The sequence below is a fragment of the Semicossyphus pulcher genome, unplaced genomic scaffold (assembly GCF_022749685.1).
Source record: "Semicossyphus pulcher isolate SPU_LCO1_2020_fin unplaced genomic scaffold, fSemPul1.0.p SCAF_13, whole genome shotgun sequence".
Lineage (NCBI taxonomy): Eukaryota > Metazoa > Chordata > Actinopteri > Labriformes > Labridae > Semicossyphus > Semicossyphus pulcher.
The window spans coordinates 25,767,725-25,791,477 of NW_027211637.1; the positions used below are offsets into that span (position 1 = coordinate 25,767,725).

The 23,753-nt window shown below is 43.3% G+C and overlaps 3 protein-coding genes across 5 annotated transcripts; 1 reads left to right on the forward strand and 2 right to left on the reverse strand.

The window, feature by feature from the left end:
* The first annotated feature begins 673 nt into the window (after window positions 1-673).
* On the forward strand, window positions 674-6,311 carry LOC138589531 (proteasomal ubiquitin receptor ADRM1-like). Of its 2 annotated transcripts, none has more exons than XM_069659864.1 (10): window positions 674-741; window positions 1,574-1,798; window positions 1,883-1,999; window positions 2,185-2,308; window positions 2,420-2,506; window positions 2,633-2,732; window positions 3,071-3,315; window positions 4,431-4,588; window positions 4,968-5,070; window positions 5,971-6,311. In XM_069659864.1, exons 2-10 carry the CDS (start codon window positions 1,589-1,591, stop codon window positions 6,072-6,074), a joined length of 1,248 nt encoding a protein of 415 aa, XP_069515965.1. In that variant the 5' UTR covers window positions 674-741; window positions 1,574-1,588; the 3' UTR covers window positions 6,075-6,311. The 2 variants fall into 2 exon arrangements, with proteins under 2 accessions (XP_069515965.1, XP_069515966.1); XM_069659865.1 differs by having other exon boundaries at window positions 693-723.
* Window positions 5,975-14,973, reverse strand: cables2a (Cdk5 and Abl enzyme substrate 2a). The gene is made up of 9 exons (XM_069659863.1): window positions 14,426-14,973; window positions 13,664-13,756; window positions 11,986-12,063; window positions 11,728-11,827; window positions 11,447-11,615; window positions 11,252-11,352; window positions 10,224-10,330; window positions 9,873-10,077; window positions 5,975-8,469 (listed from the first exon to the last, which is right to left on the reverse strand). Exons 1-9 carry the CDS (start codon window positions 14,971-14,973, stop codon window positions 8,329-8,331), a joined length of 1,542 nt encoding a protein of 513 aa, XP_069515964.1. The 3' UTR covers window positions 5,975-8,328.
* Window positions 14,974-17,664: 2,691 nt separating this feature from the next.
* xkr7a (XK related 7a) lies at window positions 17,665-23,626 on the reverse strand. Of its 2 annotated transcripts, none has more exons than XM_069659861.1 (3): window positions 23,091-23,626; window positions 20,128-20,327; window positions 17,665-19,928 (listed from the first exon to the last, which is right to left on the reverse strand). In XM_069659861.1, the coding sequence occupies exons 1-3, from the start codon at window positions 23,624-23,626 to the stop codon at window positions 18,973-18,975; spliced, it is 1,692 nt and encodes a 563-aa protein (XP_069515962.1). In that variant the 3' UTR covers window positions 17,665-18,972. The 2 variants fall into 2 exon arrangements, with proteins under 2 accessions (XP_069515962.1, XP_069515963.1); XM_069659862.1 differs by lacking the exon at window positions 23,091-23,626 and adding an exon at window positions 22,275-22,333.
* Between the last annotated feature and the right edge of the window lie 127 nt (window positions 23,627-23,753).

Genomic DNA, 23,753 nt, shown 5'->3' on the forward strand with positions numbered 1-23,753 from the left:
GTTTCATATGAGGTTTATGGAAATTGGATTAATTCTAACTTTACTTCTTTTTGTTAGTAAAACTAGAATTAATAAACCTCCCCAGCCCTTTCCTGGGACTTGTAAGAGTAGAACAAGTACAATTTAAAAAAGGTATTGTTAAAGTGAAAATCCATAATACACTAAATATATAAAAAGGTTTGTTGTAAGGGTCCTACATATGTACAAAAAGTGGCCTATAGTTATGTAAGCTAAATATTCAATCGAAAATAATGTAGTAAGTGGCTTAATGAAATGAAAATGTTCACTTATTATATCCATCATTTTTCATGTTATGCCTGAGAATTGGTCAAACATTACAATTTTGGACATTGTAAAAAATCTGGCTACCAGAAATCTGTTTTTATTAATTTTTTATAACTGATCTGTAACCTAATTAATTTAGAAACCATTCATAATAATTAACCAATAACCTCCATGTATACACCTTTTCAAAAGGACGTTTTAATTATGAATAAGGACCAAATAATTTCTCCTTGGACATTGGTTTGATCTATATTTAAAATAAATTGACATGCAGGTTTAGTACAATACAAGTTGTGTTGTGACATCTCTACCGAACATGCGCAGTGCAGTTAAAGCCCTTATCATTGGCACACGGTTCGACCAATCACAGTGAAGCACCGGCGGCAGCCAGCCAATCACGATCATCTTCTGTGTGTGTAACTGATCTCCGGCTGAAAGGTAATTCAGTGAGTACATGTAAGTAAAAACAGCTTTATTTTTAATAAATTGTGATTTTGTAATAGAAAAATTATATGTGTTTTTAGTCCGCGCGTTTAAAAATGTAAATTTGTTGTTCAGTCGTGACGACGTTTAGCTGAAAACGCACTGCTAGCTACAGGATGCAGAGTCATCTGTGGCTACCGTGGCTACCCCAGTAGCTGTGTTATTATGGGAGCACTGGGATTGGTGGTGGTCAAGCCAGTTTCAAATCTGCTTTTTCTCGTATTGTCTGGTCACTTTGTTATTTTAACGTGAATCTCGGAGTGGCTTATTATTACTGAAAGGCAATGACAAAATAGTAGTTATTTATTAAATAGGCTAGCAGGCTAGTAACAGGTCCAGAATTAATGCGAATATGAGTTACCATTTAAAATAAATATAAATTAATCTATTGCTGGATAACATGCTCATTAGCAGTGACTCAGCAGAAAAAAAGGCAACATCATACCTCCAGAAGTGTATGGGATGTCGAGGATTTCACAGTTGCTCTAATTTCTTCCTTTATACAGTAAGAATAGAATCTGTATATAAAATCTAAATCACTATACAGGAGTAATTCTCCAGTATATTGCGATATACTCGAGGAATTGTAAGCAATTTGAGATATATTGATTAAAAACTAATTTTATAAATGATTAAAAATTAATATTGTTTTTTTATTGGATACAGTTTCACTAAACAAAATATCACAATAATCTACTGTATCAAATATACAGTCTTGTGTTTCTCCTACATGATCATATAAATAAGTCACCATCCCTGTGTGTCTGTGTATGACTTACTGAGTCTTTCCTTTTCTCTGCTGCAGTCTGATCATCTCATCATGGCCTCCGGAGCTTTATTCCCCAGCATGGTGTCTGGGTCCCGCGGCTCATCCAGCAAGTATCTGGTGGAGTTTCGGGCCGGGAAGATGACCATGAAGGGCAGCACGGTGACCCCTGACAAGCGCAAAGGTCAGGTCTACATCCAGCAGACCGACGACTCCCTTATCCACTTCTGCTGGAAGGATCGGACCACGGGAAATGTGGACGATGTAGGTGACCCTCCACATCTGCATGACATACTAGCTTAACCTGTGTTAGATTTATTTCTTATATAAATTCATGCTCTGGTTCAGGACCTGATCATCTTCCCTGATGACTGTGAGTTCAAGCGGGTGAACCAGTGCACCACCGGGCGGGTCTTTGTGTTGAAGTTTAAAGCTGGTTCCAAAAGACTCTTCTTCTGGATGCAGGTATGCAGCTGGATGGTCTGCAACACACACTTTTGTCTTTACAAAGCTTTGGTTTTTCATATAATAAAACACAATTATATACATTTATAACAGATCGACCCTTATAATTCAGGTAATGACACAACACAAAAAGCATTCAGAAAGTTACATGGTGGCAGACAAATTGACATTTTTTTAAATCCCAGGAGCCAAAGACCGACAAGGACGAGGAGAACTGCCGTAAAGTGAACGAGTACCTCAACAACCCGCCGATGCCCGGGGCTCTTGGTAGTGGCAGCGGTGGAGGACACGATCTGTCTGCTTTGGGAGGTGACAGACCCTCACATCCTCCCACTTATTTCCTATAACCTAAAATATTTGTTTAAAACATCTTATTTTATTGTAAATATGGATGACACCTTTTTTTTTTAACATATAAAGGTGAGGGCGGTCTGCAGAGCCTTCTGGGTAACATGAGCCACAACCAGCTCATGCAGCTCATTGGACCAACCGGACTCGGTGGGATCGGTGCGTACCTTCTTAACTAAGTCCTCAAGCTGATAGTGCGAGACTATGCTAATCAGAGCAAAGACGAGTATATATAGGTCAATGCAACTTCTTGCTAATTGTGGCTGTGATGTATCCGAATAACAGGTGGTCTCGGGGCTCTAGCCGGTCCAGGATTGGCCAACCTCCTGGGCAGCAGCAGTAGCAGCAGCAGCAGCGTTCCTGCAGCCAGTAACTCCTCCACAAGGTGTCTTATTCCTTATTACCAATGTTCAACGACTGCACTGGGAAAAATCCTGAACTTGAAGTGTATTTATTGACTTTTAACAAAAAAGAATCTTAGCACAAGGTCCACTTTTTCTGAAGCTTTCTCAAAGGAGTGAATGTTTTGGAAGCTTTCCAGGAAGTAGACTTTGTGCTTTTTATTTCAAAAAGGAGAAAGCAGTGGTGGAACAGCGGAAGCTAGTGTCACTCATCTTCACTGATCAATTCAAGCCCAGTGTGATGTCTTCTGATGTCTAGTTTATCCCAACAACAGTCATCAGACATTCAGGAATGATAGTTTGTTCCCCTCTCTTCTCTCAGTCCGTCCACTGCTGTCACCCCCACCTCCACCTCTGCTACCAGCCGTCTCGGCTCCTCCCAGGTGCCCACCACCCCCATCACTCCCTCCGCCACCTCAGCGGCCTCCCCCACGGCCACCACTCCCTCCACCCCGGCTGTGTCCACTCTGGCGGCGGGGGCGGCGGCAAACCCCACACAGCCCATCCAGCTGAGAGACCTGCAGAGCATCCTGGCCACCATGAACGTGCCGGCCAGCGGACAGGGAGGTGAGGAGCCGTCCATGAGGGGCGTAGCTGCGTTAACGCTCCTCTAAACTGTGATCAGAGAACAACTTAAATAGCCACCTGAGGGGAAATGCATAATTAGGTCTAATAAGTGTATTTCAACTTATTATGCAAAAACTAATTACCTTTGTGAACCCAACAGTCTCTATAATACTGTGTCATTTTAACCTAATAAATTCAGTATACTGCAGAAGCAGGGGGCTCTAGCAAACGCCGCAATCTGTCGCTGTTTTGATTAAATTTTACTGTGCTACACTACATTAGACACAGCTCCCCTTCCTGCTTCATGGATATTATTTATCACCCTCACCTCTCCTGCAGAGCCATAATAAAACGAGAGAGCGCTGGAGGAGGAGGGAGAGTAAATAAAGGGCTGAAAGAAATAAGGAGGAAATTAGCCGAGGTGCTTTGAAAGGACTTAAAGCAACTTTAATCAGTGTTTTAATAAACACTTGTCACATGAATACCTGTGTGTGAAAGGACTTGGTTATAAGTGATGAACCTGTAGATAATGATCTCCAGACTCTGCTTCTAAACAGGTTTCAGCCCGATGTTTTCATTCTCATCAGCTTAATTTTCTGCTGCAGCAGGCAGCTGTTTTCAGCTAAGAAGCTCAGCACCAAACATCGGACAGATATCTCTATAAAATCAGAGCTGAAAGAGCGTAAATATTGAACTTACATTCATCAGGTGACCAGAAGCACATCTCCAAATGATTGATAATGCTGCTCTGTAACTGCTGGATGTGTAAATAATGTGTTGGATAAAAGGTTACCATAGCAACTTAGGTGATTATGTTTAAGTGATATGTTCACAACCTGGTTTCATTGCCTCCAAGTTTAAATGGAAGCTAAAGGTAACCAATGAAATGCGCTGAAGTTTATAGCAAAGACTTCCGGTCTTTCTGTGTGACATGAGGGTAAAATATAACCACTGAAATTAGAGTAAATTGTGTATTTGCTTTGTGATACGTTAGACAACAACCAGCTTCAGCATTCAGCCACTGAAAAAACACTGACATAAAGATTCTACAGCTGCAGGAAAACACAATTTGGAGGACAAACTAACCAGTCTCTGTTTGTCTTTCTTACCTGCAGTGGACCTGGCCAGCGTCCTGACGCCTGAGGTCATGGCTCCCATCCTGGTGAACCCCGAGGTGCAGCAGAGGCTGATGCCCTACCTGCCGTCCGGAGAGTCCCTGCCTCAGAGCTCAGAGGAGCTCCACAACACGCTCAGCTCGCCACAGTTTCAGCAGGTAGACTGTTGGTTGATACAGTTTATATTTAAATTACATGTGATATGGTTTATTTTGTTCCCTTATTTGACATTTACCACTACCTGCCTAAGTATTTTCTTTAAAAAGTCAAACTATCATTAAACAGCTCCATCAGACAACCTTCTTAGTTGCTGCCAGTGTAAGCAGGCTGCATATCTGATAAACACACAAACCACTCATGGCTTTTATTTCCAGCTTTGGGCTGAGTTTGACATTCAACATTGTCCATCCTTGGAGCACAGAGGTAGCATGTGAAGATACTGTATTCCTCTTTTAGCAGGATTCAGGACTTCTGTTGGTATTTAGCATCTTGTTGTGGTGTTTGTCCTAACTCTTGGTATTTATTGCCCCTCTCCAGGCCATGAGCATGTTCAGCAGCGCTCTGGCGTCCGGGCAGTTGGGGCCTCTAATGAACCAGTTTGGTTTGCCTGCAGAGGCCGTCGACGCGGCGAACAAAGGAGGTCAGTGTTTCACCCACATCGCTCAGAGACAAAGTCATTGTACTGAATGCTTTACTGCTGGGAAACTTGAATTTCCATGTTTCCATAATTAACAGTGGCATTGTTTTCTATCAGTGAACTGGTGTAACTGAGTGAACTTGTATAGTATTTTAAAATTGTTACTTAATACTTCTTTTGTACCAGACCTTATAGGTAAATATTGCACGTTTTACACCACAGCAGTACTCACTGGTTTCTTTGCAGAGTATAACATTACATAGTAAACATGCAATCTTATAAAGTTTGATATTTGTTGTTGATTAAAGTACCCAAATGTTATAAGTAAAGCAAATGATTATTTTTGTCACACAAGGTATTTTTACAAGGTGATTAAACGTATCAGACACAATTTATTATTTCAAGCAGAACATTTTATATGTGAGAACATGACTGGAGCTGCTCTATAAATATGTTTTCAATGCAGGACTCTTACCTGTAGTGGAGTTAAAGAAATATGTTATATCCTTCTGGTAGAGCAGGAGTGATCTGTCATTGGTCAATAGCTCGATAAGTCAATTAATAGAAAATAAATTATGTCAAATATTATGAACATTCATACATCATGAATTGTTTTTTGTAACATACCTAGCATTTGAGACTCCAAGGCTCTCGAATATGAATATTTATTCTAGGTCTTCATCACTGTAAACAAAGCATCTAGCAAACAGACATTTGAATGTACAACTCGCTTTGTTGGAAAATTTAATGGCAAATTTTCAGTATTTAAAAAAATGTAAGGTATAAAAAAAAAAAAGGATGACTATGATAAACCCTTTACTGCAGTGGATTTGTATTGAGGTAAGTAATTTGCAGACTTGTGTTATCTGCAGCACTAATCTCTGCACATTTCTTTCTCTGCAGATGTGGAGGCTTTCGCCAAAGCCATGGAAACAGAGACAAAGTCGGACCAGGAGGGAGACTCCAAAGACAAGAAAGACGACGATGAAGACATGAGTTTGGACTAAGAACTCTCTTAACATTATTATTTAATGTATTTATTTAGCTGCTACTTTTGTTTCATGACTATTGAACACTAAGGATAAAGATTATGGTTAATATAGTAGAAACTGTCACTAAGACTCTTCTTTGCTGAGAATGCTGTGTTTAATTCAATATATACTGATGTAACTGAATGATCATGTGTTCTACCTGCTTGTCAGTTACTAGTCTTTGCTGTCCAAACAGGGAGCAGTAAAATAACAAAGAAAATACTCTGTTTGTTTCAGACTGCTTTGTTGTGAACGCTCACTTCTCTTGCTGTGGACTGTTATACCCTCGACGCCCTGAGGAGGAAAAAAAAGCTACATACACACAATAAATTATTTATTGTCGAGTTAAAAAAAAAACCAACTCCTTTTCAGAAAATATATTTGAAAAACATTCATTTTACAGTATGAAAACGATGAATATTCACCCATTTGACACTGACCATACAAGTAGAACATTTTGTGCAGTTACACGGATACATTTGGACGTTTATTGCGATACATGTTTCACCACTGCAGACACGCACGTTAAACTGAATCACCATCAAAGTCTGTGATTATCCTTCCCAGACGAGAACAACGTTTAAAAATCTCCACAGCAGCAAGACCGAGAAATGTCAACGCTAAATATCACTTATGATAAAATGGTTAACCGCTTCGCTGCCACTGTAGCTTCAGGCACTTTATCCCTTCCTACTTACACGCCTCATAGCATCCAAATCCAAGAGTTACAACACAGCGAGTACCGCGGGAGTAAAACCGTCGGGCACTTGTAGAAGCAACGCAAACATCTCTGTACATACTTAAGAGTTTTTCTTGTTCCGTCAGAGCACTACGATCAGTAACCTTCCATCGATGACAATGGAGTACAGATGATTTTAGTGATATTAGAGCTACAGTAACGTTTAAACTAGGGATGCACCAATCTGATACTGGTGACAGATACTACGTAAAGGCAGGATCGGCTATCGTAACAAAAGGGCCGATCCCGGACTGATCTATTCATTCAATGCTCTGTTATCATCAGTGTTTTGTACTGGAATTTCTTATGTCAAGTGTGACGCTTTTAAATGCAGCAATAACTTTTTAAGCAATTTCTTGATTACGTTTTTTCATTTATGTTGTTTTACAAAGCTAGGTAAGCAACGTTTAAGTCAAGCCAGGGCTGCCTTAAAGATGATCCCAGTCTCTCCACACAGCGAGTCACACAGCTCGTTATTTAAACGCTGGTATCAGATAAGCACAGGTATCGAGAGCGACAATGTTGTATCGGTGCATCCCCGTGTTAAACTTCTCTTTGGGTTAGAAACATAACGATGAGACATTCAAAGATACGAGAAAGTAAAATTCCTGAGAACTGAAAGATTTGACAACTAGCCGGACTATTCCAGTGCTTTTTACAAAAACATATCCCTGGGTAACGTCTTGATACAAAAACAATTTACTATAAATAATGTGTCTCCACTGTTCTGTTTCCTTGCGTCTAAGGGTGGTTAATCTGTATATCAGCACAGTCTGAACACAGCCGCCACGAGAGTGTGAACTAATTTCCTAAAATACATGAATGTGGCTGCGTTATCGTGACGTACAGTACACATATTAAATCAGCATAAATCAAAAAGGCCTCTTCCATTTATAATCACCAAATACAACAAGTCATCTACAGTGTCATGTTCCAGTCTAATGGCTAAAAACGCGTCACAGTGGGTTTAAAAAGGCATTTACAAAAATCAACAGTGTGGTTCTTTGTCAGTAATAATAAATACTTTACAGGCTGGCTGCGTGTAGTTATGAGAAAGGTGCAGGTGAGTTTTCACACACAAACATCACAGCGCTCATTCATTAAATTAGACATGAAGGAAGTACCAAAACATAATGGGTCAGAGGACCAAAATAAAAGCACGATTAATGTGCTCATTGACATCTCTAACATAGAGCTCATGTGACACACACACACACACGCACACGCTTAAAAACACATTCATGGAGACACAATATCTGCCAACAAGTGTAAACTAGTTATTCTTCATTAACAGTGAGTGGCTCCAGTCACGACTGACAGAAATAAATAGTACCAGAAGTAACACCACAGCTTATTAACTGGTCCGCACACACACGCACACACACACACACACGGTCAGCTCTAATTCAAAGTCTTACTTACTTCACCACACACACACCTGCTGATGTTATTAATGAAACCCCCCGGAGTGTCAGACATTAAGGATCCGGTCTAACCCTGCTGCACCAGCCTGCGGTAGTGCGGCATGACCTTGCTCTCGGGGAGGTAAAGTCCCATCTCCAAGGCAACCAGCACCGGGAACTCGAGAGGAATCAACTCTCGTCTGTTTATTCGGAAACGCTCCTCCAGCTTCTGCTCGTCCACAGGGAGAAAGAGAGGGGTTTAAAGAAAGGCACGTTATGATGGGAATAGAGTCTAAAAAGATGCAGAGGATTATACACACTGAAATAACATAAGCCTCTTTCACACATGCACTGTACTCCTGAAAATATCCTAACATCATCCGGGTGGGCTGCATGGTTGAATGCAAACGGCGGAATTTTTAACTCCAACTTTATGCAGACCTTTTCCTGCCAGCCTCCTAGTAAAGCGTCTGCAAGAAGTTGGGGCGAGAGCCAACGTGTGAACGCAGCAGGACCATATACCGAGCGAGCGGGTGGGTGGGGTGATACATTTATATCAAGGCACCGGTGTGAAACCGAAAGAGCAGCACATAACAGGATGAATAAAAACATTGAGGTTGAAGAAGAAGGATCATTTACAAGACGACAACAGCAAAGACAAATTAGAGAGATGAAGGGATTTGAGAGCTTCTGGCTGTGAGGTTCGACGCTGAAATTGTTCACTAGTTGCGGGAACCGCAGCGGACTTTGTGGACACTTGTGAAAGGACAACTCTGGAAAATTTTAGGGGCAGACTGTCTTGAAACTATCTGGAAACTGTCAGGAGTGCATGAGGCGCTAAAGGGCTAAAGTGGGTTTCATGGTGTTTCTCTGTCTATGGTTTGATACTTATGCATCCAGTTGAAAAAATGTTTTGTAAAAGATCAGATATTTGAGGTGACTAAACTATATTTTTTCATGGGGATAAAATGATCAAAATAAAGAATATAAAATCATTTTAAAATGTATAAATGTAGTTGAGTCCACTGAGAAATATGAAGGACTACTCACTTTAGCTCTATTGGCTACTGTACATGCTAATTAATATCTGTTATAGGAAACGCGTAAACATGCAGAACAAATAGCACTCTGCCATTTCACAGGAGCTTTAAAACAACATGAGTTTAACTGGACACTATTGTACAACAGCGTTTTAATTCACAGTTGCTGTTTGATGGTAGCCCCAGGTGTCACCAAATCCAACAAGACAAGTATCTTCTGTAGCCCCGTGTACATACAGTATGTGGTAATTGTTTAATGGACATAATTATTTGAACGTGGTTACGTTTTCAGTTTGCTCAGAAGCAGCTAAATTAGAGGAGCTGCAGCTTTTAGTCAATCTGCTTTCAGTTTTACAAAGACTTAATTATCCACCACCCAGGTTAATTTGTCTTTTATCTAAAGATCCTTTACTTCAAGGGCAATGTGACGAGCACGCTTCCTGTATCTAATCCTGATTAATACGGGCTGTTGGGAGAATAATGCATAGCAAACAGTGAGCTACGGTATGTGCTATATGTTAAAGGTATCTTAAAGGTTAACAGGTCTTTGTGTTTCTACTCTGGGAAGAGTCTGTGTGGAAACTTTACTCACATCAATCAGCTGTTTGACTTCCGGCTTCCGCAGATCGCTGCTGATCTTTGCAGCCAGCAGCACGCACGCTGCAGCCACCAGCTTCCTGTTCTGCTTGTTGAGGCGACCCTGCAGCACTAGCTTCTCAAAGTAAACAAAACCCATCGCCGTGGTGACAGGCTGCAGACCGAACTCCTCGCTCACGGCCCGCATGTCCCTCTTCAGACTAGTGCAGAGGAGGGGAGAAGTCAGTTTTATAAGAAGTGCACCGTGTGACTTGTTTGAATCAGAATAGAAACCACGAGGAAACATAAGGGGGAACGAAAAGGTCAATATAGGAGGATTTAAAAAGTCAATGTAACACATCTGTACCTTCTGATCTTGCTCAGAGTCAGCTTGATGTGAGGAAACTTTTCCTTGAAAGTCTCATTCATGTCTTTCTTCAGGTCAGATGGTTTCACGTACTCAACGATCGTCGTCTGCAGAGTGAAAACAAACCAGCACGTCAGCACAGAGGAGCCTCGTGTCAGCGTGACCTATAGCTACAATCAAGCTTTACAGTTTTGCTTGAATTGTTTCTGTAAGGATAATTTTCACACCCACTCATGGCAGAAGATACAGTCTTATGACATAATGAGCTCAGCAGCTCTACAATCATGTGAAAGTGACATAATGGATGTATTTTACACTTTAACAGGGAACGAGGTTCAAAAGAGGAGAACTGTTTAATTTAAAGGGGACATATTTCAGCTTTGCAATCAATGTGTTTTTGAATCACGTTGGTAAAGTTTGTTTAGTTTCCTCCTGAAACGAAAAAGCCATTTTGCCATTCAAAGGTGAGATCTTAGCCACGATTGGCTGACAGGATTTGGAGTGACCACATAATCCCTCCCACACATGTGCGATCCCACGTGGGGGAGGGGCCGCAGTCACTCCGAAGTTGTAGAAAACTTAGCTGCTCTAGGATCGGTTATTCAGCCTTATATGTACGAGCCAGAATCTCCAGGAGGTATCGGAATGGTAAGTTGAAATCAAAGACTTGACTACAAGCTAGTCTAAGAAGGCAGCCTGAGGTGAGTGAATGTGAATGATGATTGGTGGATTTCAGCCAAAGCAAGGTTCTACGTAGAAACCTGTAGCTGTTCTGAACGGCCCATTTCAGAGGCGACCTTTTTAATAATGTAATTCTGGAAAAACAGGGAATTATGCAGTTTTCACTTTTTCACTGAGAACAATAAACACCCAAAAATGTGAGCAATATGAGAATATGCATTTAAAAGATACGGCCCCCTTAAAGACCAGTCACATTAAAGACCATGTCCCTGATTCTGAAACAGAAAAAGGGCCGACTGATATTTAAACACATGTTAACACTCCGAATAAAAAGACCAAACTCTCACCACATATGATGCAAAAATCAGAACCCTCTTGTGCCTCCCACAGGGCCACTGAGGGTCACTGAGCAGGTTCGGATCATACTCCACCACCACCTCCTCTGTAGCTGAAAACACCAAAACACAGTGTTAAACAATATATCTCAGGCACGTTAAAAGGTGAAGAAGCAGTTGTGTGTCCGTCTGTGTCTGTTGCCGTACTTTGGTCCTGAGCCACGCCGTTGTTCAGACGAGCAGGGGTGAAGTTCCTCTGCCCGTTGCCACGGAAACGTGACTGAGGGGTCTGAGCTGTGCAGCTCTCGGGTGCACTGCTGCCCTTCTGTCTCACCAAGGCATTGGTCGGATAAAGAAACTGAGCGTAGGACACCGTCTGAGGAGGAATAAAGACTCAGTCAGCGACCTTCAAAACAAACCGATTTATATAAATCAGTAGGACCATTTCTGTTTCTCCTCATCACACTAAATATCAGATAGACATCCACCTTGCCGCAGGCGCCCAGCTCCACTCCTTCCAGGGACGGCAGCAGGTCGATGGCCACAACAGACGATAACCTTTGTCTCTGAGCGTCCAGCTTACCATCACTGTTCAGAAAGAGTCACATTTATGTCATTATCAGCACAGCATGCTCACACACTGCCCTGTCCTGAGATTAATGATGAAATGGGTGACACAGGAGGGTGATGGAAACATAAAAGCGATGGGTGGGTGCTCTCTGCGTTGGGTGGTGCTGGCTTTGTACCTGAGGTGAGCACTCTCTCCATACGGCAGCACTGAGAAAGCAGCATATAGCGACCGCTTGGCACAAATCAGCACGATCCTGCAGGACACAGCAAGTACAGGCAGACAGAACAGATGGTGTGTCAGTCTACAAGCAACTACCACAGTGACAGCTACTCAACAGCTTCTGCACACGGGGTGTTTATCACACTGGAGCTGCAGTGACAGAAAATCAGTCACTGAGCCACTGCTGCGTTGATCTACGTCACTACTGAAGCCAAACATCTATCAACAACAATCTAAAGCTCTCGGCAGGGAGAAACCTGAGAGATAGACGAGCCCCAGTGTGTCAAGTAATGTAATATTTGCTCACATAGATGAGAGATAATTTACCCCAAAATCCCACTAAAAGGAAAATAAACACCGTCTGCTGCGTCTGATCTGTTTCCAAATGTGAATGTTTCTGGTTTGCTTTAATTCTTAAGACAATTGAGTAAACATCTGTAGATTCTGGGCTGCTGGTCAGACCTTTACAATAATCTGACAAAAAAGACCAAACAATTGATCAACGGAGAAAATAACGAATGAAATAGTCCTTTATCCTGTGACCCTGTTAATTGTTTAGTGAGTAAATTGATTAAATAAAATTTACATGGAACATAATATTCCGATTATAATCAATTTGAAAAGCTCCACCGACACACCATCTTAGACAGAAACCAGCCAAAACAGTTTGAAGCTGCTGCAGAGGGCACATTTTCCCTTATCAAACCAGGGACAAGCCAACATCCACATTACACATTTACTCGACGTCTTTGTTCTGACAAAAATGTGGACAATCCACTCTGAGTCTTCCCCACAACAACACAACAATGCTTCTGGCAGCTGAGCAATTGGCACAATCAACAGGGGCTCCTCACACAGTCAGCAGTCTGCGGTCGTCAGGGAGAGATATCTTTCAGGGGACAATACTGCCACATTGAAGACAGCCTCTGCTTATTAGCTTAGTTATGTAACTCATATAGCTTTGCCTCTGCTCTGTAAGTAACATGAACTGTGTGACTGTCACATTAGAGAAACAGAAACTCAGACCTGTGGGGGAAAGCTGGGATTGCTACATCACTGTTTTACACGCACCAGCAGAAAACACGTGAAACATAATCATGTATGTGGGCATGAAATGTTGGTAAAGTGAAAATGTAACATGGGAATAAAAAGATGGTTTGGCTCGTGGAAAAATAATTTTCAGTGTCTTCAGACAAAAAATAAATAAAAACAAGTTTGTCACTGCACTCTGGCTTTCTAACACGAGACAGACAGCGTCTGTGTGACATCTCAGTCCTGACTAGCGTTGGGGTTACTTCACTGTTGGTGCAATGAGGTGTTATATTTCCATACTGCACCTCTTTTGGCTTTAGCAAAGCTTCCAAGGGTGATTAAATTCACAGTGGCAATCGCCACTAAGCAGCTGTACTGCTGTCATTCCTCTGCAGTATAAACTATGTCAGTGTGCCAGAGTTAAGCAGCTTATTACAATACTAGCAAGAGAAGTGTAATACTGCTCGTGTTTTAGATAAAACAGCCCTTGTTTTCAGTTGTTTTTAAACTTTTCTCTGGCAGGAAATGTCGTTTGCAGACTTGCTCCACTTTATATACCATGTAAAGGTATTTGTATATTCAAAGTGCTTTCGGAAACTCACCTGCATCCCCTGGTATCATACTGCCTCATGCTCTTTATGAAGTGGACTTTCTTTGGCACCTTGGGCCCAGGAGAACCCGAGACATTCCTCAACCTGAACAGAGATCGGGTAAGCCACATAAGACCACTTCATTAATGCTGGTATACCATTAACCAAACAAAGAGCCTTCACATGACAAGGCTCAGTGTGTAATCTGGAATGAATGTAAATCTCTTTTACATCACACATTTATAGGTAAGGCAATAGAAGAGGGTCAAATCCAACCTCTCTTTTAAACGAGGGTCAAAATGTATTAGGTCTTTTCAGAATCAGAATCAGAATCGGGGTGTATTGCCAAGTAGGTTTGCACATACAAGGAATTTGTTTTGGTGACACAAACACATCACAAATCTGATAGCTGATACAAGGATTATGTCTTATCTTAAAGCCATTTTTAACAGATGTAAGCTGTGATTTACACACAACACACTAACGCAAAAGGACACCTAGCAACAGAATTCAACATATGAGAATGCATTCAACAAGTCTTATGTAAACATGTGAAAATAATGCATTTTCTACCTTTATATCCATACTATTAATGCATAACACGTAACTTATACATCTTTATAGATTAAAATGTGCTCAAGTACTAGACTATTTCTAACGCTACATAGGAATGACAGTGAATATCTCTCATGGCACCTGCTGGTTTCATTTTATGCGGAAGTCAATAGCCCGTTTAAAGGCCCACTGTGAGACACCGTTCTCTCATACGCTCACCTCTGTCGTGTATCCAAAGAGTTCCCCACCGGCACCGGGCTCAGCGCGGCGGGCGTTGATCTGACACGCGAGCACGGCTGGTGTCCGGTGGGCACAGGGGACATGGGGGTGTCCGGGGTAAGCGTCTCGGCCACACCGCCACCCTCCAAAAATACCTCGTTGGCCCCCACAGCACTTGCTCCGGCAGGTCCCGGAGACATTACCAAAGAAGGTCGGCTTGGACTGACCACCCCTTGAAAACTGGAGGACGAGCCACTACCGGCCGTAGAGTGATCTGTCACCTGGGAGACCGGACGTTGGCTATCCCCCGGCAGGGGCACGACCGTTGAGCCGCCGTCTCTTTCCCTGAGTCGTGGCTCCTCGGCGGCTTTTTGGTCGGTATTTCCATTGTTGAGCTGACACAGTGGTCGTCCGTCAAGTGAAATATTGGTAAGGAACAAAAGAGCCGCCTGTCGTCTCTTAGAGTCCCTCGCTTTCCTCCGGTGCTCACGGTGTAGCTTTGGTGGTTTGCTGCCGGTAGACTGCAGACCGCAGACAGCGGTCGCCATTCTAGTTTGAAATGTGGCAGTTGAACGCAAAGAGAAAGAGGGACTGGTACGTGTCAGCCCCGCCCATCTGCGTGCTCATTGGCTGTAGGATAATTATGCGTGATGAACCGTGTCAACACTTGTATGTGATTGGATAAAAGATATATTATGCGGAAATATTGTTGTTGCTCGTAGTTGATTGGCTGTAGTATAACAGGGGGCGGTGCGCTGGAGACAAAGGAAATACTCACCAAATTTATAGATCAAATTTGATTGCTGATTGATTTATGCCAATATGAACTCATTAACCAACCTGTTTTTCCCTGAGCGTGATTATCCAATAAATGTGGACAAGAAGAAATTCAAATCAAGGTGTAAAACAGAAAAATCTGCACTGGGTAAAAATAAGGTTATACATCTTTTATAATGATCATGGGTTTATCACATTCTAAAAGGCTATATATTGTGGTTTTTCACTGGCATGTACTCTTGTCTACATGTGGATTGTGTTTTGTCTTTAATTTACTGATCCTACTGTATTGGCAGTGAAGTGTGTGCGGCATTGGAGTCCAAGACACATTTCCTTAAGGGGACAATAAAGTATATCGTATCGTATCGTATATTCTGTGTAACTAATGTTAATAAGTCATCTAAGTGAGCAAATTATACAACAATCCCTCCAGTTTGCTGTTGGAAATAATAAATTGTTAATAAATGGAAGTATTTTTGTGGATTTAAGAAAGATCAAGGCAGGTTTGGGGCATCCAAAAACATTTACACATCAGAGTGTTGTTCCTCGTGAGAAACTGGCTCTAGCTCTCTATTTAGCATTTCAATGCCAGTCAAATGTGGAACTGTTAGTTCATAGACGAGCTCCAGCAAACAGGCTGCTTGTTCTCTCATTTCACAGGGAAAAGCCAATTGGAAATCCTGAATCTTCCTTCCTTCAGATTTAAGTAGAATTACAATGATGACAACATGACAAAGAGTGTGAGAAGTCGAGAATAGTAATGTCAATGTAAAGAGACCTCTGTGGATATACAGCACATGGTTATGTTCAGTGCTGCTAATCCACTTATCCAATGCAGCATAGATGGGATTTAGTCTCAATCCAGTCAGAACAATCGGCCTCTTTATAAGTCTATCCATCTTTGTATCTATCGGATGTATTGATTTTCAGTTTGGGAGAGACATTCACAGCTCCCAGAGTATGAATCAGCAACAGTTGTATTTTGTGTTAAGTGCAAATTAGCAAACATTAGCACGGTAACACGCTTAACTGAAATGTTACGCAAACATTATACCTGCCTAATACACACATTAGTATTTGAACTATCAGCTAGGTAGCTAACAGTAGCTAGCTATTTATCTGTCTAGCTACTGTATACAACACAGTATCTCTGTCTTGTCTTGTTATTGTGTACAAATGCTCCAACAGTAAACGTCAGGTAAACACATTGCTCTTTATTTAGCAACAACAACATAATGAAATTGTCTTCACCTTCTTGTTCATCCTTTTTTCTTCCTCTGAACAGCAACAGTCTGGTACGACCAGTTTAAGGCTTTTTGATTCTAGCTTCGTGTTTGAGGTACAGCCTCGCCCCACTCCTGCCACAACAAGCCCATTTCATGGTACACCGTGTGGTTGTAACGTGATGGATTTAAACAGCTAGCACCATAGTTTAAGCCTCTCTGGCTTTGAGTGGTAAAGGTGCTCTGTGGGCTATTTATGCATTTAGGTGTCATCTGGGGGGAAAAAAACAAGCGGATTGGACAGTGTTTACAACAAAACTGTCAGATCTCAGTGACACAATTTCATAATAACTTAAATTCACATGGCAGAACTCCCCCCTCCTCCCCCACATACACCCATACACATGTTGGTGTGTGAGCTCACACACACATACACGCAAACACACACACAGAATTCGGAAATTTCCATCTTGTGACTACTCTATAGAAAAGCAACCCTGAAAGAATAGTAACACTTTATTTTACAGGTCCTTTAAGTCTATGTAATTTCCTTTGACCTTTGTAGTTTGACACTAATTATACTTTTAATAAAGACACTGATCAACTGGTAAAACACCAAATAATCAATGTCAATTAAAAGGGAGGCAACCTTGTGTATATGCACACATTTAGAAGTAATAATCTTGAAGATCTTCATTTAAATAAATGTCTGTTAAGTCACTATCTATCGCTGAATGAGGTAACACAATGGTGATTGAGCCTATGGCCCACTGATGAAAGCCTTTGCATTTGCAGTATCACAGACTGGGTGTCTGTGGCGACTTTGGTGAAAAAAAAAATCACAAGCGGCGCCCAGTTAGTGACGTGTTTTCCATCACCCAGCAGTGGTTGGTCTGCCAGAGAGGGTAGGCGGAGCTAAGCGGCTGCTTTTCCAGTCTCTGCAAGTGTTGCGAGTAAACAGTAATCTACTATGGCTGAACAAACAAAGAAAAGATCGATGACTACAGATACAACTTCAAAAAAAAGAAAAACAAATTCTACGCTCAGATGAAGGCAAACTGTCTAAAAAGGAAAGCGACTGTCAGCGAGGAAAATCGAGGAAAAGAGTTACAACCGGAGCCAACCGTGGACGTCACACATGCGACACTGTCTGGATATCTGGGAAGTGTGCTCCCGCAATTACCATTTATCGCCATAGGTGTCACCAAAGAGAACAAAACTGAAATCTTCAAGATTACGACTTTAATGAAAAACAAAACGTGAACATTACCTGTATTTTTCACTATAATTCGCACCTAGTTAAATGTTTATTTAAAGCCAAGTTCTGAGGAAGTTTTAAGGAAAAGACAGACCTGTAAAATAAAGTGTACCAAAAGAACCACATGCCTGTACCATCAATAATATCAAAGCTATGTTTGGAGTCTGGAGTCTGCAGCTAATCCTTTTTTTTTTTTTTTTTTCAGACAACATCGTATGGACACAGTACAATTACAGACAGTGCTGTCCTCTGTAAATTCCTCTTCATTGTACAGTTAATTTACATGGAATTCATGTCGGCCCTGTTTCAGTTACTGTGAAAGATTGATGCGATACGAAAATACAACTGTTGAGAGTCCTATCAGCAGAGTACAACCTGAAAATGTCAAAGTAAACTATATGGTAGCTATTGTTCAGTACGTACACATTCTGATGAAGGTGCATTGTGTTTGAATAGTGATCGCATGTCCCAAAAACAACAGACTGCTTGTAAACACACACAAATCTCTTTTTTTGTTCAAGCTTGCCTAAAAAAACAAATATATTACCACAGGAATGTAAATCCCACTAACAGGGTGAAAATGCTTGAAGCCTCGCGTCACAAAATATCACATTTTCAACTGTTTTTACATTCAACTGAAATGTTGCTTTTGAACCTTCAGACCTGAAGCAGCATTCTCAAAGACTCCTTCAACATGAGTGAATAGCTATGGAAAATGATGGTTGTGATCCTCACTACCTGTGCTTGTTTTTTATTGTATTTATGTTGGTTGTAAAATCGTGAGATCTTAAAATGCCCCTCACTCTTATACAGATTTTTTCAGGTGTTGGTTCTAGCTGCCATAAGTAATCATGCATGTTGAAGGCTCTTCTCTGTGAGAGGATGTGTTGAAGCACCTTCACTGAGGAGGACTTGGTGCCTCTGATTGATAATCGTGCAGCTCCACCGGTCGCTCACCTGTGCTTCTCTCTAAGTTCGCTGGGCAGCGAGCTTTGCCGCTAACGTCGACCTTTTACTGTACCACAATCTGACCTGAGAAATGATACAGAAACCAAAAGAAAGGAACCATCATTAGACAACATCACAGCACTTTGCCTTTTGTAGAAAATAAAGACACCACACTCAGTCCCTTCTCCTGCCTGTTTGTCTCCACTGCCTCCCAGAACAGAGAGCAATCAAGTGGGCGTGGAGCTGAAACAGACTGCTCAGGGAGCGCAATCCACCTGCCCGTTTTATTTAAGGCAGAGTGTCCACATGGCAGCGAGCTGAGTCACAGCACCGTCAGCAGATCACACGGTGGTCTCGTACTCCATCACTTCTTTGGGTGTGCCCAGGCAGCGGTACTGAATCCTTGGCGTGACTGGCGCAGCGCTTTCGAGCACAAGGATGGTTTTACGCAGCCGGCGGTCGATGAAGTGAGCGTCCCAGGCGGGGTACTTCTTCCTGGGCAGGTCTATTCGAATGACCGGCCCCTCAGTCCTGGGTGTAAGGTTGCTTACTGGGGCCTGAACTCCCCGCGGGGGCCGTACCTGAAACACGTCTCCATCCACCCCAGGCCCCTGCTCTCTGTCAGACCCTTTAGTTCTCTGAAGGGTCCTGGGGGGGCTGCTGACCACATCAGGGGGGAGGCTGGAAACTGGTGAGACCAGCGCCTCCACAGGCACCTCCTTCTCCACAATGTAACCCCACCCTGAGACAGGGCCGTCGGGGTGCAGGAGACAATAATACACAAACATGAAGAAGGTGCCCAGAGCGTAGCTGCTGGCCACCACGCACACCATGATGACGGCGTAGAAGTCTGAGGTACGAGGGCCACGGTAAAGGTACCAGGCCGTCGTGAGCGCCACATTCTCAACTAACACAGTCAGGCTGTAGATGAGCATCCTGCAGCGGGTGCGGCCCTCTCTCACACTGAACCAGCAGAACACGTACACAATGCCCACCATCATGTTGTAGATGATCTCCTCCCACTTGGACATGCAGAAGTCTGTTTCGCCCTGAATGATCCAGAACGTCATGATGCACCAGTGCGCTACGATGAAGATGCCAAAGTAAAGCTGGAACACGGAGGCGAACAGGGCGAAGGCCAGAGTGCGGGCCCCGATAGTAAACAGGTGCCACAGAATCTGAACTATGACGGCCTTGTAGGTCATGGGGAGCTTGTCGTCCCGGGAGTCCCTCAGGACTTTCTGATAGGAGGCGATCATCCAGGCGAGGGATATCAGCGAGGCAGAAGCTGAAAGGCCTGCAGGACAGAGGGAGGGGGAGGGGGAAGGAGACAGAATGAGCAAGAGAAGTTAGACAGGATGGAGATGACTCCAGGGGAACTGTCTTACCGTTTACCAGCCAGGACACGCATTTCTCAGCTTTCACAGTGAGTCAGTATACACAGTGTGGGAGATGTGATTGACACATGAGGCGATTGGTCATTTCGGGGCACTCACCCTGAAGGGGCAGCACCTGTTTGGCCTGGATCATGATGCTGAGCTGCAGCACCAGCTGAGGGGCGCTCTTCAGGAAGGACTCCAGCAGACGCAGCATGCTGATATCAGCGCTCTCAAACATCATGCGCCAGTAGTAGTGACGGCGCTCTGCGTCTCTGTGCCAGCGGCTCTGCACGCCCAAATACAGGGCGTGGACATACCTGTGGGTCACATTCACAGTTAAAGTGAAGCAATGAAGTTATTGGATCCCTCCAACAATGTTCATACAAATATTTAGGGCTGTATGATGTGGAAAAAGAATCATGATTAGGTTTTTATGATTCAAGCAAGGTGGAAATTCATTTTTGTATCACAGTTTTAAATCATGTTGATATTATATTACAATACTATTAATGCTGTTCTATCGCACATTTTACCTTTACTAAAATAACTGCAGCCTCTTCAAATTCAATAATATTGTGATTTATTGCAGCTCTGCAAATATGCATTTAAAAAACACAAATTAAAGTCTAACACATTCAGCACGTTGGGATGCTTAAATATGGGAATAAAATGCCATAGAACAAAGGTTGAATTAAAATACTGTGCTGGTGTACAGCTGTCGTAAAGCGTATAAACTGTAATTTTAAAAGGTTGTGCAGTAATGTGGTAAATGTAAATACATGTTGAGCATAGGTTCCAGCCAGGCATGCACAGAAACATATATATGTACTATGGGTGGATAAACAGCAGTGATGTAAATACTCAAAGGTTAACAGGGTGTAACCTGGTAAGTAAGCAGGTGGATGGATTTACAGTCGCACTAATGTCATGTGAGGTAACATTAATGTGCTGCAGGTTATAAAAACAGCATTACGTTTTGCTAATAATGTGAGATTGGACAGAATTTTCGGTCTTAAGCTTCAAAAACTTTTGGACATCAAACAGAGACTCTCAGAAGTCATAACTCATTATTCCAAACTCTGAGAGCTGTCAGAAGTTTCTGCCAAAAAGCTGGGTTCTCGCTCCTCTAGGATTTAGATTAAACTGAAACTGAACTAAGCAGCTCTGTGGTTTTAATTTTAGTACGAGCGTCAGAGCGGGTGAATGTAGAGCTTGTCTGCGATCTCCCTTCAAATAAAATCAGTCAGAAAGAGCAGGTATGTGAGGTGAGCAGAGAGAAAAGACATCCCAATGAATTCCCTTCAGAGCTCACTGTTGAGATCATGAGCTCTGCTGACATGTAGTCCCACCCTGTCTATACCTGTTTTATAAGGTCCTTGTATAACACACACATATCATGGACCTGATGTAAGCCATTACCCTTATCATTACAAAGCACCTAAGTGTTTGAAAAGGAGTGCCATGGAGGGCTGAAGCTATAAATGTCTCAGTAATAGCCTCAGGGAGAAGGGTCAGCGGAGCCCTATGTCAACAAGCGCAGTGAACCACGAGGGAGTTTGTGTAACCCTTTTCTTGTTCTGGTTCCTGCTATACAAAGTGAGCCCAGGGATGTGACACACTGGGAAAATAGAGCACATATACGTGCAGTAATGAGGGTCAAAGATTCACACACACACACACACACACACACATGCAGAGCTTCATGGTGTGCTCTATATCAGTAACACAACCCCACATCTCTTCTCCTGTGCGCTGACATTTAATTCTACTAGCCGTCCCAAATTGATCCCTGTTCCAACCCGCCTATCTGTGTATCAGTGACGGATCATTCCTGAGTTAACAGCCGAGGGTAAAACACACAGCGGTAATCCTCTTAATGTGCAGACACCGCCGGTCAGAGAGCAGCAGCAACAATGAACGGAGCACACACACACACAAACACACACACACACAACAGCTTTAATGGCATTACCGGTAATTCTGTGCTGCCACAATGTTTTAATGTGCTCCTGGACAGACTCACACACAAACACACGCATAGAAGTCTCCAGGAGGAAATAAGGGATCAATATATATTACCCATAGGGCCGTCTAAAGAGGCAGGAAGGGAAAGACCACAGAGACAGGCACAGACACAGAGGCCTACAGATAAATCAAACGATTGATTTGCATCTGATTTCATCATTACACATTATTCGTCTTTCTGTAACATCCCAGTGTGTCTATAAAATGTCTCTGAGTATTTTGTCTAACCCTCCTCCCACCTCAGTTCAGCTGAATGCCTCCCTCTGACTGGCAGCAGTTCAACCCTGTCAAAACCCATCAGAGCACTGGAGGCTTGAGCACCACCGCCTCACCATCACCGACTGAGCAGCTGACCTACAGACCTACTAGCATCCATGTGAGAGTAATGCCACAGAGTGTACACGAGTTTGTTTTTCACCCTCAGAGCACGCGCCTGCTAATTAAACATGTTTGGGCTCAGCAGAGAGAGACAGACGTACAGTCTCAGAAGCTGCTGTGAGATTTGAGAGTATGGATTTTTAGAAACATAAAGAGAAGGAGCCCCAAGCTAAGAACTGAAAATACACTACACAGCGATAGGGAGGCGGTGCACACACATCACTGCAAATAGGAAGCAACTCTCATGACATTTATTCATTTTCTTCCGCTGTCAGGCTGCTTCTCGCCCAAAGCCCAAAACACAGAGGGATTTTTTTTATTTTTCTGCACAAGGAGATTGGTGGTGATGATTTTCCCGGGAGATGATTGACCTAAAAGCGCGTCAGGGGGCTACTGATGGGGGGCGGGGGATGAATGGGTGGAGTCAACTTCTCCCTTTTTCCAAGCTGACGAGAAACGTCAAACAATACAAAAAGACATTCTGGCATTTTGGGCACAGCCTTCCCTTAATGATTACATCTCTTACGAATTTAGCTAGAGGGAGGGATGCCGGGCTTTGGGGATGCATGTGCACAGAGATAGTCATACACACACATACACACAAACACACACAAAGGCAGAGGTAGATTGTGTAGTTTCCCCCTTCTCTAACATCACGTTTTAGTGTCCAGACTTACCTCCAGACCTGTGCCAGCTGAAAGATGTGAATGAGGGCCTGGAAGAGCCAAATGAAGACCCTGCAGCAGCCCCGGGCTCCTCCCCCGGTGCCCGGCCCCGGCAGCACCCCGGCCGCGGCGGTGCGGCCAGCGCCCCGCTCGCCGCTGTCCTTGGTGCTGAAGTCGCTCTCCTCCGCTCCCGACGCCGCCACCACGGCCGCCGCAGCCGTGCCGCTCTCGACGGTCTCCGAGAAATCGTAGGCGAACCATCGGAAGCTCAACACTTGCACGACCAAGGACGGGACTATCACAAAGACCAGAGTCAGTGCAAAGTACCAGTAGTCCCTCCTTAGGTAGTAGTCCGCGGCCAGCCACAGGTCTGAGGCCCCGTCCGAGAAGAAGACCAAAAGGGCGCACAGCGTCCAGCAGCAGTCCGGCAGGGAGTAGCGCTGCTCGGCGGGACGCTGCTGGGGAGGCCTCGGGTCCGACCTGGGAGGACACTCGGGTGGGATTTCGTTTCGTAGAGAGACGGGTGCACCATCAGATTTCGCGGCCATGTTTGTTGTAGGGAAGAGAGTGAGTAAGAGATGGGAAAATGATGGAAGGGGGGGAGGGGGGTCGCGTAGCCTGTCGGTCTGTATGCATGCGTGCGGGAGAGGGAGGGGAAAGGAGGCGGAGAGGAGG